The 12362-nt window shown below is 61.8% G+C and overlaps 2 protein-coding genes and 2 non-coding genes across 5 annotated transcripts in view; 3 read left to right on the top strand and 1 right to left on the bottom strand.

The window, feature by feature from the left end:
- Positions 1–2316, top strand: part of DCTN1 (dynactin subunit 1) — a 60654-nt gene extending 58338 nt beyond the window's left edge. The window contains 7 exon segments of the mRNA XM_075092322.1: positions 70–220; positions 409–457; positions 459–520; positions 798–937; positions 1120–1230; positions 1415–1560; positions 1725–2316. Coding sequence (XP_074948423.1) covers positions 70–220; positions 409–457; positions 459–520; positions 798–937; positions 1120–1230; positions 1415–1560; positions 1725–1928 — 863 coding nt within the window. The 3' untranslated portion in view covers positions 1929–2316.
- Positions 979–1049, top strand: LOC142056996 (small nucleolar RNA SNORD56). Its single transcript, XR_012660508.1, has one exon. It is a non-coding gene; the product is annotated as a small nucleolar RNA SNORD56 (small nucleolar RNA).
- On the top strand, positions 1279–1348 carry LOC142056995 (small nucleolar RNA SNORD57). Its single transcript, XR_012660507.1, has one exon. It is a non-coding gene; the product is annotated as a small nucleolar RNA SNORD57 (small nucleolar RNA).
- Positions 2317–2533: 217 nt separating the features above from the next.
- On the bottom strand, positions 2534–11795 carry IDH3B (isocitrate dehydrogenase (NAD(+)) 3 non-catalytic subunit beta). 2 transcript variants are annotated; one of them, XM_075092313.1, is made up of 12 exons: positions 11727–11795; positions 11151–11231; positions 8843–8941; positions 7925–8045; positions 7454–7514; positions 6857–6989; positions 6421–6554; positions 5891–5993; positions 5053–5199; positions 4839–4933; positions 4657–4717; positions 2534–4254 (listed from the first exon to the last, which is right to left on the bottom strand). In XM_075092313.1, exons 1-12 carry the CDS (start codon positions 11760–11762, stop codon positions 4165–4167), a joined length of 1161 nt encoding a protein of 386 aa, XP_074948414.1. In that variant the 5' UTR covers positions 11763–11795; the 3' UTR covers positions 2534–4164. The 2 variants fall into 2 exon arrangements, with proteins under 2 accessions (XP_074948414.1, XP_074948415.1); XM_075092314.1 differs by having other exon boundaries at positions 2534–2697.
- Between the last annotated feature and the right edge of the window lie 567 nt (positions 11796–12362).

Here is a 12362-nt window from a genome sequence, read left to right as displayed (position 1 = left end):
AGAACCCCGGGGGGGGCTGCTCTCCCGCCCCAGGGGGTGCTGCTCAGCCCCCACTGCCTGTCTCTGCAGGGATGGACATCTCCCCTCTTGACCTCATCAACATTGAGAGCTTCTCCAGCCGCGTCATCTCGCTGTCCGAGTACCGCAAGGGCCTGCAGGAATACCTGCGCTCCAAGATGAGCCAGGTGGCTCCCAGCCTCTCGGCGCTCATCGGGAGGTGGTGAGTGCCAGCATGAGGCGCCCTGGGCCGTTCTGGGCCGCGGAGATGATGTCTGAGTGAATCTGTCAATCCACAGAGCTGTCATGCTGACAACTGTCACTGCTGATCCACGGCCCGGCAGGCTGCCGTGTGGCTGCGGCTGAGCTCTGGGGGGCAGCAGCCCTGACCCCCACCCCTTCCCCCCCCAGGTGGGCGCCCCGCCTCATCTCCCACGCCGGCAGCCTGACGAACCTGGCCCAAGTACCCGGCCTCGACCGTGCAGATCCTGGGGGCTGAGAAAGCCCCTCTTCAGGTACCGCTGCGGGGGTGGTCGCAGTGATGGCAGGTGCCTGGGCCGCCGGCTGTGATGCGCCGGGCCCCCCACGGCCTCGGCCGTGCGTGATCAGCCAGCCTCGGTCTCCTGAGCGACCACCGCGGCTTCGTGCTGGCGCGGTGGGGCCGTGCCCGGGGCTGTCCCGGAGGTTAGCCGGGACGTGGGGGGAAGGAGCCGGGGGGCCCGTCCTGTGGGTCGTGCCACGCTGCCTGCAGAAGACGTTCGGGGCTGACGGTGCCACCGGCTCCTTCCAGGGCTCTGAAGACGCGAGGGGAACACCCCCAAGTACGGGCTTATTTTCCACTCCACCTTCATCGGGCGAGCGGCTGCCAAGAACAAGGGGCGCATTTCCCGCTACCTGGCCAACAAGTGCACCATCGCCTCCCGCATCGACTGCTTCTCAGGTGGGCGGGGGGCCGGGGCGGGCAGGGGGCCGGGGAAGCCTCTGCGATGATGGCAAGATTTTTCGTCAACAGAACCGCCCCGTGCGCATGGTGACACCTGTGGTCTGAGCAGAGCAGGGGGCCGGGGGCGGGGGCCGGGCAGGCTGGGTGCTGACCGCCCCCCAACTCTCCTGTCACTGCAGAAGTCCCCACCAGCGTCTTCGGGGACAAGCTGCGGGAGCAGGTGGAGGAGCGCTTGGCCTTCTACGAGACGGGGGAGCCGCCCCGCAAGAACCTGGAGGTGATGAAGGAGGGCCGTGGCAGAGGTGAGGCCGTGTGGGGATGAGCAGGGCCCCCGCTGTCGGACATGATGTCAACCTGCCTTCCTGACCTGCTGTGGAGGGAAAAAGACTGATTTAATGAGGCTGATCCGACGGGTGCCGCTGGGTGGGGATGGGCCTGGGCTGGGAGCCTCTCCTCTGCTGACGAGCTCCCTCTCTCCTCTGCAGGCGAGCGAGGTGGTGGCTGAGGTCAAGAGGAAGCAGGAGAAGAAGGAGAAGAAGAAGAAGAAGAGGGAGAAGCGGCGGCTGGAGGCCCTGGCGGCAGCTGCAGAGGAGATGGAGAACTCTGTGATGGAGACGGAGGTGAGGGCAGGGGGCTGGGATGTGCTCGGCCCTGGGCTGGCAGGACAAGGGGTCCCAGCTCCTCCTTGCCTGGCCATCCTGTAGCCGAGTGGGGTTTGTGGGATGGTGCCTGGGGCAGCCGCCCAGCTCGGCACAGCTCCTGCTCACCCAGGGTCTCCCCTCAGGAGAACGACGTGGAGCCCAAGAAGAAGAAAAAGAAGAAGAAGCAGGAGCTGGAGGCTGAATCGGAGCAGGAGCTGGAGGAGAATGGGCTGGAGGAAGAGGTCTTGCCCAAGAAGAAAAGGAAGCTAATGGCAGAGGCTGACCAGGAGGAGGAGAAGAAGAAGAAAAAGAAGAAGAAGGCAGCCAGGGACTTGGAGGAGGACTAGGGGCGTGGGGTGGAGCTGGGCTGTGCTCCAGCACCGGACTCATGGACTTGCAGGGGGGCAGCTTGGTGCGGCCCTTCCTCTGGCCACCGGCATTTCATGGCAGCGGCATGCCTGGCGCTGTAACGTGGCTCTGCATGAGCTGTTTAGGCACCTGGGGGTCCAGGTGAGTCCCTTCGGCCTGGCCAAGGTGCCAGCAGCCCCTGGGGCAGTGCTTGAGCCTTGCTGGTCCTTGTGCAGTGTTGCCTCCTTGAGGACCCCCACCACGTCCCGTGGGGTGGCTCAGGCTGTGTGTGGTGTCTGGCGTGGGGCCGTCCCCGCAGCCTGTGTGGTGCAGGGGGGCAGGAAAGCGCTTGGTGTCACTGAGCCTCAATAAAAGACTGAGGCTGTTGTTGATCCTTTCCCACCTCGTTTCGCTGCGCCTGGAGGCTGGGGCTGCGGGGGCCCTGCTGTGGCTTTGCCTCCCCTTGCCCGGGGTGGGAGGCGATGCTGCTGTCCCTGCTGGCACAGGGGCTGCACCGTCACGCAGCTGTGGCCGTCCCTCCCCAGCTGGGCACGGAGGGGCGAGATGGGGCCACGCGTGATGGCAGCACTCCTGGCAGCCCCCCTTGTGCTGCAGAGACCACTTTATTAGAGAGAAGCAATAAATTACCAGGCGGGCAGGGTGGGTGCGGGGCGGCTGAGGTGAGGGGCCCTAGACATCCAGGGCAGCTATCACGGCTTGGGTGAACTCCAAGGACGTGGCGTAGCCCCCCATGTCCGCCGTGCGCACCTGCAAGGAGAGGGGAGGTTAGGGAGGGGGGAGGGGGTCCCCACAGCACAGTGGGGACCCCCTAGCCCCATGCTGGGTGCTGTCGCTGTGGGTGGGACCGGGCCCTCTGAGGCTCTTCGCAGCTCCCGTGGTGTCCAAGGAGGAGTGCGACGGGGCCAGGCTGGAGGAAGGGGTCACTGTGCCCCACACCCGCTGAGGGGGCTTCAGCCACCCCGAGCTCTGGTGGGGGGGAAGCTGGCTGCTGTCTGTGGCAGGGGTGCACGGGCATCCCAACACCACCAGCCCCACGGGGGGGGGGGGGGGGGGGGGGCGTGTCTCAGCAAGCACCCACAAGCAGAGGGTTTCATGGCAGCCACTCCCCAGACAGCTCCATCCCCCCTCCCGGCTCACCCACCCCAGCAGGCTGGAGGGGACAGTGACGGGCTGGCGGCAGAGCTGCAGGGCCCGCGCTGAGCCCTGCCGCTGCCCCCAGAGGCAGGGCCCGGGCCAGCCCTGCGCTCGCTGCCAGCCTGCACCACGCTGGGCAGGGGCAGAGCCAGGTGGGGAACAGCACCTGGGCTGGAGGGAAGCGTCGGCCCCTTTATTTGCAAACATAGATACAAAGCACAGCATTAAATACATGTCCCAGTCGCTCGCTCTCGCACGCACACAGGGCAGTGTGGCCGTGGTCCCACCGAGCTCGTGTGCAGCCCCGCAGGAGCCCCAGGGGTGCACACCGCTGGGCTCCGAGCACGGGGCGCTGCGGTTTGGGCGAGCCTGGGCTCTGCTGGCTGCAGGGACGCGCACTTGCTGCCCGCAGAGGCCCTACTGGGGTGCCTCAGCCAGAGCCCCGTGCTCCCCAGGGCCTGCCCCGGCTCACAGAAACCAGCCACAAACTCATAACGGGGTGGGGGGCAAAGGGAGCAATGCCCCTCCCCACCCTGCACTGGTTCCCTGCAGGCAGGAGGTGCCAAAGCCTCGCAGCCGCTCCCTACCATGGGACTGTGCCCGAAGGGACCCTCACGCCGCACCAGCAGCTTTGCCCTTGTGCATTCCTGGCAGCGGGGCCTCAGCCCCGTGGTCCCATTTATTGCTGAAGCCACTGCGGGTAGAAGGCTCCTACAGTAACTGGGGGTCCCGCCATCCCCAGGCGCTGCCCCTTTGCCCCCCCAGCTCTGTGCCACCCTCAGCACACGTTGGGCACAGCAGAGAAGCTGCCCACGCGACCTGGAGGGACTGCGGGGACCCTCACTCCGAAGGGAGCCCTGCCCTCCGTCCCTCCGGCGACCCCCGCTGGTGGTGACTGGGGGTGGGTACGGGGCTCTGGGCTGGGCAGGAAGAAGGCCACCTTCCTCCTCCTCCTCCCCCCCCTAGGGAACCTCAGCCAGGGCCGGGCGGGAGGGGAAGGACATGCTGCTGGGCTGTAAGCTATGGGAAGCTGCTGCAGGGTGCAGAGACGTCCCCGGCTCCCCGGGGCGAGCGGGGTTCCTAGGCACCATAGTGGGGGTGCAGGTTGTCAATCACAGACTTCACGAAGTCAGAAGTGGTGGAGTAACCGCCCAAGTCCCGTGTCCGAACCTAAAAATCCAACACAGGGAAGGGGAGAAACAAGGGAGAAACGTGATTGTGAACGGAGTGAAATGACTGCGAGAAGGGAGAGCAGAGCAGCTTCCCTCTACGCACCCTGCCGGCCACCCCAGCGGGGCAGCACGCAAGAACGAGGCCGTCTGACGTCCCCCAGCCCTGCCAGACCTTCCCGAGCCAGCAAGCACCGCTACGGGCAGCAGGAGCAATCCCCGAGGCAAGCGCAGAGGGGCTCTGACTGCAGCCGCAGCTGCACGCACACGGGTTCCCGAGCTGGACGCGGGCGAGGAGGTCCGAGACTCGCGCTTGTCCGTCAGGGAGAATGCGGAGCAGCTCGCTACCACCAACACTCACGCAGCTACAGACACGCGGCAAGGCCGGCTGCCCAACACTCACTTTTCCAACTTTGATCACCTTCTTCACCGCATCCGCAATCAAATTGGAGTGAAATTCCAAGCTGGTGAGAGGGAAGGAGCGGCGGGTCAGTCCCTCCGTCAGCCCCCCCGCTGCCCACAGGACCCGGCAGGGCCGAGGCAGCGCTGCCCACCCCACCGCACCCCGACCCGAGAGGCACCTACTTGAGATGCCGCAGCATGTTGGCGGCCGAGAGCAGCATGGCAGTGGGGTTGGCGATGTTCCTGCCCACCGCCTGGGCAAAGGGGTGGCGGGCGCCCTGCGGGAGGAGAAGCGGCGGTGATGGACCGCCTTGCGCAGCCCTGTCCCCAGCAGCCCCCTGGACAACCCGGGGTGCCGGTACGGCACAGCAGCCCCCGGGGAGCCGAGACTCCTCACCATCTCGAACACGGCGTACTCGGCACTGTAGCTCTCGCCGGGAACCACGCCAGCACCGCCCACCAAGCCGGCTGCCAGGTTATCGATGATGTTCCCGTAGAGGTTGGGCATGACCAGGACGTCGAACTGGTAGGGGTTCTGCACCAGCTGCACGGAGGCAACGGGAGGACATGAGCCCCTGCACAGCTGACACAGGCCGTGGTACAGGGACAGCGCATGGTACACGAATCGGTGGACCAGCAGAACCCACCGTGTCTGAAAACATCCCCAAACTGCTCAGGTGACAGCCGGGAGCACGGGGAGCCCTGCCAGAAGGGCTCGGGAGCCACCGACCTACGTCACCCGGCAGAGTTTTGCAAGCCCAGATGAGACATAGTGGCACCAGGGAAAGTTTAGATTGGATATTAGGAACCACTTCTTCACCAAAAGGGTTGTCAAGCGCTGGAACAGGCTGCCCAGGAGGTGGTGGAGTCACCACCCCTCAGGGTGTTTAAAAGATGTGTAGCTGGTGCTGAGGGACATGGTTTAGTGGTGGGCTTGGCAGTGCTGGGTTAACGGTTGGGCTCAATGACCTTAAGGGTCTTTTCCAACCTAACCAATTCTGTGATTCTAGATGCCCCCGGCACCTTCAACCCCTGCAGCCCCTGCCCTCACCTGGAGCAGAGCAGGGAGAAGGCTCCGGTCTTGTGCAAGGAGCAAACCCGGGGTCAGGGCGGCCACCCGGACCCGCCACACCGTCAGCGGCAGCAGCCTTTCAGATCTTTACGGGTTGGCTCAGCAGGCCCAGCAGCAGCAGGTGGTGCAGAGCGGCTCTGGGACAGGCACACGGGATCCTCACCTGCATGCAGCAGTTGTCAATGATCATGGTGTCAAATTTGATCTTGGGGTACAGTTCTGCCACTTCTTCACAGCACTGCAGGAAGAGCCCGTCACCTAATTTCCTGTGAGACACAAAACATGTCAAAGGGTTGTGGGACAACAGTGAAATCATTACAGCAGTAGGTAACCCAACAGCAACCGGTGTCCCACTGCAGCAGGGCAGGGGAAGCCCTAGAGCACCCCGCACCACGGCACACCCACAGGTGGAGAAACAGGGCCCGGGGGAGCAACGAGGGCTCAGCTTTTGATGCCAAAGCTTCTCCCCTGCTCAGCTGACAGCCTCCAGGGTGCAGCTGTCAGGCCTCACGCTGGAGGTGAGAGCATACAGAGAAGAAAACACTGTTCCCAGGGAAAGCTCAGCCTCTCTGGAGCCAGGCTGGTGTCGCTCTGACGGGGATCAAAAGCTGAGAGCGACGAGGTCCCCGACGCGACCACGGCCACGTGTCTGACAATCAGACAGCGCCCCAAACCAGCCCCTGTGGCACTCACATGATGTTGGCTTTGTGCACAGCCGTGACCTTGGAGCGCCCCTTCTTGGTGGCGTAGTCAAAGGCGAACTTGGCGATGCGCTGCGACTTGGCCCGGGTGATGATCTTCAGGCACTCGATGACCCCCTTTGCACTCTGGGCAGGAAAGGGAGCGTGAGCAGCCGTCGCGTGTGCTGTGCAGCCCGGCACCCTGCCTCGCCAGCCCACAGCATGCCGAAAGCGCCCGAGCTTTGAGACAGAGATAAGGCATCTTTGCCTGATGCCGGATCACCCCCATCAAGAGGCTCCTTAACACCCATGCCCTTCTTTGCTGGCATTATCCATCGTGCAGCCATCGCTGCCCTCACTGGGTCTGCGTGTATTCGCATCCCTAAGTGCTCTCCTAATTCCGTCGCCGTCACCCCGAGCACCCGCGCGCCGGAGGGAGGCTCCCGTACCTCATGCTCCAGAGAGCTGTACTCCCCCTCCGTCTGCTCACGAATGATCACGAGGTCCAAGTTGTTGTGGCGTGTTTTATAGCCCGGTAAGCTCTTCACATGGACAACATTTGCAAACAAGTCTAACTTGCGCCTGCGAGAGAAGAAGCAGCAGCAGAGTCAGCATTTCATCATAAGCTGCTTCTGGGGCCGCAGCTGTTCCCTACAGGTACTGCGGGTAACAGCTGCTGATGGTGCAAACAGCTCCCCACCTCCAAAGATGCCTTCCCATTGCTGTCTGTCAGTCTAGCCCTCCATCCACCTTTCCCCTCACAGATCATGAGCCAGCCACACCTCGTCACAGCACGGCTTTGACGACCCTCTGTCGAGGTGGGCCACCACTGTCCGTTCTCCAGCCACCCAGGACCCCCAAGGAAGCACGCAGCAGGATCACACTCAACAGAGGCAGCTCCTGGCCACAGTCAGTCCCTCAGGATCTCTCGCTTCCCTCAGCCCCCAGTGCGGCGGCAGAACAGCAGGACCGAGCGCAGTACGGTTTTCCCAGCGACCGACGCGCGGGTGCCCAGCCCTGGCAGCCGAGCAGGGCACGGGGCTCACCTGAGCCTCATGTCGTAGGAAGCCAGCTCTCCCTTGTACTCCATCGGCGTGTGGATCTTGCCTGCGGGACAGCGTTGAGCAGGAGTAAGGACACAGAGCACGGAGCGTGCTGACAGCTGCTGAGGATGCCGCCTGAGCCCAGGCAACAGGGCAGCATGGCTTGGGACGGGGGTGCTTCAAGGGGACCTCAGCCAAGCGTGGAGACTGATCTCTTGCTATACGGGACCCTGACGAGGCCCTTTGCTTCTCTGGGCCATACTGGGAGATCCCATTTCAGAAGCAGAAGCCGAATACAACCTCCCCTTTGGCATGTTTAGTAATTACTTCAGTAATTTGCTGCTTAGCTTAAAGGCAGCACACTCCCTTCTCAGGACCACAGAGATCCCTGCCCTCTGAAAGCACCTAATGGTGTTTGAGATAACACCGCTCCTGCAGGCAGAGCACAGAGCCCCTCCTCGCACAAGTCCTTACCTATAAGGGCCACTTTACTTTCCTTCATGGAGTCAACCACCTGATCCAGTTTTTCTTCCGACGCCATGTTCTGTACCTCACTCAGGTGATGCTCGTCGAAGACCACGGGCACGCTGGCAGCCTGCGCGAGAGAAACATCAGAGACTGGGTGGGGAAGTTACACTGCTCATTACAGAGGGACTCTGATGGGCTCGGAGAGCCGCGACACGACACCTTAAACCAGCCCGACTGCCTGCTCAGTGAGGAGAGGGAACCTGGACCTCTGCCTCCTTCAGTTCCAGCCGAACAGCAAAGTTCTCTGTCACTCCTAGCACCAGGGCCCCCATTCCTTACTGCAATCAGTGTTTCAGCTGCATAACCGCAGCACACAACCCCACGTTCGCTGCCTTTGATGTGACAGAACTTGCATGTAGAACTATTAACTGTTGACTTCCTCCCCGACGTCTGACCTTGCTGCCTGAGAGCAGGGCTTATCACTGATTAGGAAGGAGGTCAGAAGGACCTAAAGAGTTCTGGACAGCTGGACAAGGACAGCCCTGCGGCCATGCTCCCAACAGGAGCCTGTCTCCTCCCCACCACCAGCCCAGGCAGCGTCAGCGCTTGCTGCTGCCTCAGCAGGGGGAGAAGGACCGAGTGGGCAATGGACCCAGGCTCTGCCAGCTCCAGGACACGGTCCCAGGCTGGGAATATATTGACACTGAAGAATGAGACAGCTTGCAAGAGTACTGCTCACACTGAGCCTATTTATGGCACGGGTGAGATCCCAGGGTTTTCACAACCAGCTCCCTTCTGCACTGGAGGGGACAGACAGGTTGGTCCTGGAGGGCCTCTGGACCAGCAGCACCTTCAACCAACTCTGCAGCTGCTGCTCCTCCCTTCCCCACCCCCGCCGTCGCGCCGAGGGGCAGAAGCCGTTACCTTGAACACCTCCTTGACGGCGTGCATGAGCTCTGGGCCCACGCCGTCTCCGGGCAGCATGGTGACTTGGAACGTGCCCTCAGACTTCGCATTTTCTGACTGCACAGAAAGCAAAGAAGGGTCAGACCTTCCGCCGGACCCCAGAGCTGGACAGGACCCCTACCCCGCAAGCAGCGAACCAGAGACAGGTTGCTTAGTTTTCAGTAATGAGGATTTACTGCAGTACTAACATGGAGCTTAACCTCATGAGCTCCTGCTCCTCTGTCATGAACACACCATGCAGCAGAGACACCCACTACCCCATGATCCACAGGCAACCAAAGACCCCCTCTCAAACAGCATTTCTAGGTAGGGTGTTGTCATGGTTTTGGCTGGGATAGAGTTACTTTTTCTTCACTGTCACTGGCACAGTGTTGTGCTTTGGACTTAATATGAGAATAATGCTGATAACACAGGGATGTTTTAGTTGTTGCTGGGTAGCGCTTGTACTAGTCAAGGACTTTTCCAGCTTCCCCTGCTCTGCCAAGGGCACAAGGAGCTGGGAGGGGAGGAGGCACAGCAAAGAGAGCGGATCCAAACTGGCCGAAGGGGTATTCCAGATCATATGATGTCATGCCCAGTATATTAACTGGGGGGAGCTGGCCGGGGGAAGCAGCGATTGCGGCTTGGGGACTGGCGGTGTCGGTCTGCGGGTGGTGAGCGGCCGCATCACGTGTGGGGTTTTTTCTCCCCCAGACTTCATTTCTCTCATTATTTTCCTTCTTATTATATTATTACCATGATAATTATTATTATCATTACCATTATTACTATTTTATTTTAATTATTAAACTGTTCTTCTCTCAACCCACGAGTGTTCTTGCTTTCACCCTTCTGACTCTCTCCCCCACCCCACAGGGTGGGGTCAGCGAGCGACCAGCTGCGTGGGGCTCAGTCGCTGACCAGGCTAAACCACGACAGGGAATTTCTGTACAGCAGAAATGCTTACGAGGAGCTAAGAGCACAATCCCACATTATTAAACCACCTGGTCTTCCTATCATATTCATGTTGTCTCACAGATTTTGGTTGAGCATGCTGGGGTTTTTTTTGGTCCTGAAGACAACATCAGTCTCAAAGACAATTTCTCAGATGTTCCACAGGCAATCCACCTCCAAATCAGTGCCACCTGCTCCCCCACCATCACTGCCTCCTATTTTCACAGTCCTTTTCCTAATCCTCATCCTCTTTAGCAAGTAATTCCCTGTCAGAGCTGACCTCCAGGCAGCAGATTTCACAGAGCTAGCCTCCAGGACTAGACAGCCGCAGTCAGGGGCAAGAACTGCACCCAACAATTTACTCGGGCAACAAACGGAGTGAGCAAGCAGCAGCGCCATATGACGTGGGAAACGCACGTGTCAGTGGCACGAAGCACAGGCTAACAGTGATCACGGGAAGGCAAAATGAAAGAGCGAGGGGGAAAAGAAAGACAAAGTAGCCTTTACTTTTGATTTTCAGTCTCTCGGAATCAAGTTCCAGGGCAGAACACCTCGCCTACCTAAATTTCAAGAAGCAGCAAAGCATCTGCAGAGGGATCCGCAGCACAGGCCACAGCTCAAGGTCAAAAGAACAGCCTCAGTGCCGAGCTCTTCCCTTTAGTGTCTTAATAACATAAGACAGCTTCATTTATAAGCAGGAACACACCATCCTGATGGTCTGAACGTGACAAACACGATGTTAATTCGCTACCTGACACCTGGGTCGTTTCCTTCACCCTTAGTTCCACAGAGGACAACTCACCTCTCCATCACAGCTCTTATTTCCTCACCATGGACTCTGAATAACGCTTGTACATGCTAGGCTACTGCTTGCTCTTTCCTTATTCAGTCTGTAACAATCACTGCGTTATTTCCTCTGCTCTTCTCTGTCAACTACTACAGGTAGCTACACTGAATTTAGGATTAAGGGGCAAGGACTGGGTCAAAAGGTTTTTCATCAACACTGCACTCTGCCTAGCAGTTTTAGCTGCACCAACAACAAAACGCTTGCCATCGCAGCCCTGCCAGCAACCCCCCGAGGCCGAGCAGGAGCCAGAGGGCTGGAGAGGAGCCTCCAAGGGTGGCGGGAGCGCGGCAGGAGAACACGCTGCACTGAGAGCAAGAAAAGCTGCATCCACCAAGCGGAGCCTGTCCAGGAGCACTTCCACCACCCAGGGACCGCTGCCACCTGCCCCTCGCTGCCCTGCTCCCCACGACAGCTCTGCACCCTGCAGCGAGAGCCAGGGGCCGACCGCGCCAGAGGGGCCCAGGGGCGCCAGGACCCCCCTCTCACCTTGGCCCGCGGGATCTGCTGGACGGCGGCGGGGGCACGCAGGCCCCTCCACGCCCCGAGGCTCCGGGCACGCAGGAGGCGCTGGGGCAGGGCAGTGGGAAGGTGAGAGCGCCCAACCTGGACGTGCCCCCCACCCCCAGACAGACCCCCTGCTCTGGGCTGACCCCCCCCATCCCCCGCACACGCCCCCCAGCCCAACCCAGCCCCTGGGCCCCGCATCCCCAGCCTGAATCCCCCCTCCACCCAGGGCTTACGCCCTGTCCCAAGCTGGACTCAGCCCAGCCCGGCCCCTCACCCACGCAGACCAGGCCCCCAAACCCTCTGACGCCCACAGATCCGTCTGACCCCCCCAGCCGGTCCGACACCCCCAAATCAGACCGACCCCTCACCGCCAAAGCCAGCCCCCACCCCCTTTGACCCCCCCGAGCCAGACCGGCCCCTCACCCCCAAAGCCAGACCCCATCCCCTCTGATCCCCCCAGCCCAGACAGCCCCCTCACCTCTCTGACCACCCCCATCCAGACCGACCCCTCAGCTCCCACTCGGTCTGACCCCCCCCCCGGCCCCGGCCCCTCACCCCGGCCGCCGCCCGCCCCACGCTGAGCGCCGCCATTTCGCCGCCCCACAACGCACCGCGCGCGGGCACGGCGGGAGCACGTGAGGGGCGAGACCGAGCGCTGCGGCGCCCCCTGGCGGGCGGGCGGACCACGGAGGGTCCACCCCCCTCCCACGGCGGGCAGGTCCTGCCTGACCAACGCGGCCTCCTCCCGCGGGCGGGGACCCACGGGTCTGAGGGGGCGCAGAGAGTGAACGGAGCTGAATCCAGTCAGCAACTGGTCACAAGGGGTGTTCCCCAGGGCTCAGTTTTGGGGCCATTTCTGTTTAATAACAACAATCTGGACGAGGGGATCGAGGGCACCCTCAGGGAGTTGCAGGTGACACCAAGCTGGGCGGGAGTGTCGATCTGCTGGAGGGCAGGGAGGCTCTGCAGAGGGACCGGGACAGGCTGGATCCATGGGCCGAGGCCACTTGTGTGAGGTTTAACAAGGCCCAGGGCCGGGTCCTGCCCTTGGGTCACACCAACCCCAGGCAACGCCCCAGGCCTGGGGCAGAGGGGCTGGGAAGTGCCCGGCGGAGAAGGCCCCGGGGGTGCTGGCTGACAGCCGGCTGGGCATGAGCCAGCAGTGCCCAGGTGGCCAAGGAGGCCACCAGC

Source organism: Phalacrocorax aristotelis, chromosome 4 (genome assembly GCF_949628215.1).
Source record: "Phalacrocorax aristotelis chromosome 4, bGulAri2.1, whole genome shotgun sequence".
NCBI classification, from domain to species: domain Eukaryota; kingdom Metazoa; phylum Chordata; class Aves; order Suliformes; family Phalacrocoracidae; genus Phalacrocorax; species Phalacrocorax aristotelis.
The sequence above is the reverse complement of the archived record's forward strand: the minus strand, read 5'-3'. Positions and strand labels throughout refer to the sequence as shown.

Excerpts from the sequence above, each read along its gene's own strand:
- IDH3B (XM_075092313.1), bottom strand. The coding sequence starts at position 11,762 with ATGGCGGCGCTCAGCGTGGGGCGGGCGGCGGCCGGG. Across the intron at positions 8,942-11,150 it reads AGCAGATCCCGCGGGCCAAG|TCAGAAAATGCGAAGTCTGA; the intron begins GTGAGAGGGGGG and ends CTTTCTGTGCAG. Across the intron at positions 5,200-5,890 it reads TTGACAACTGCTGCATGCAG|CTGGTGCAGAACCCCTACCA; the intron begins GTGAGGATCCCG and ends GCCTCCGTGCAG.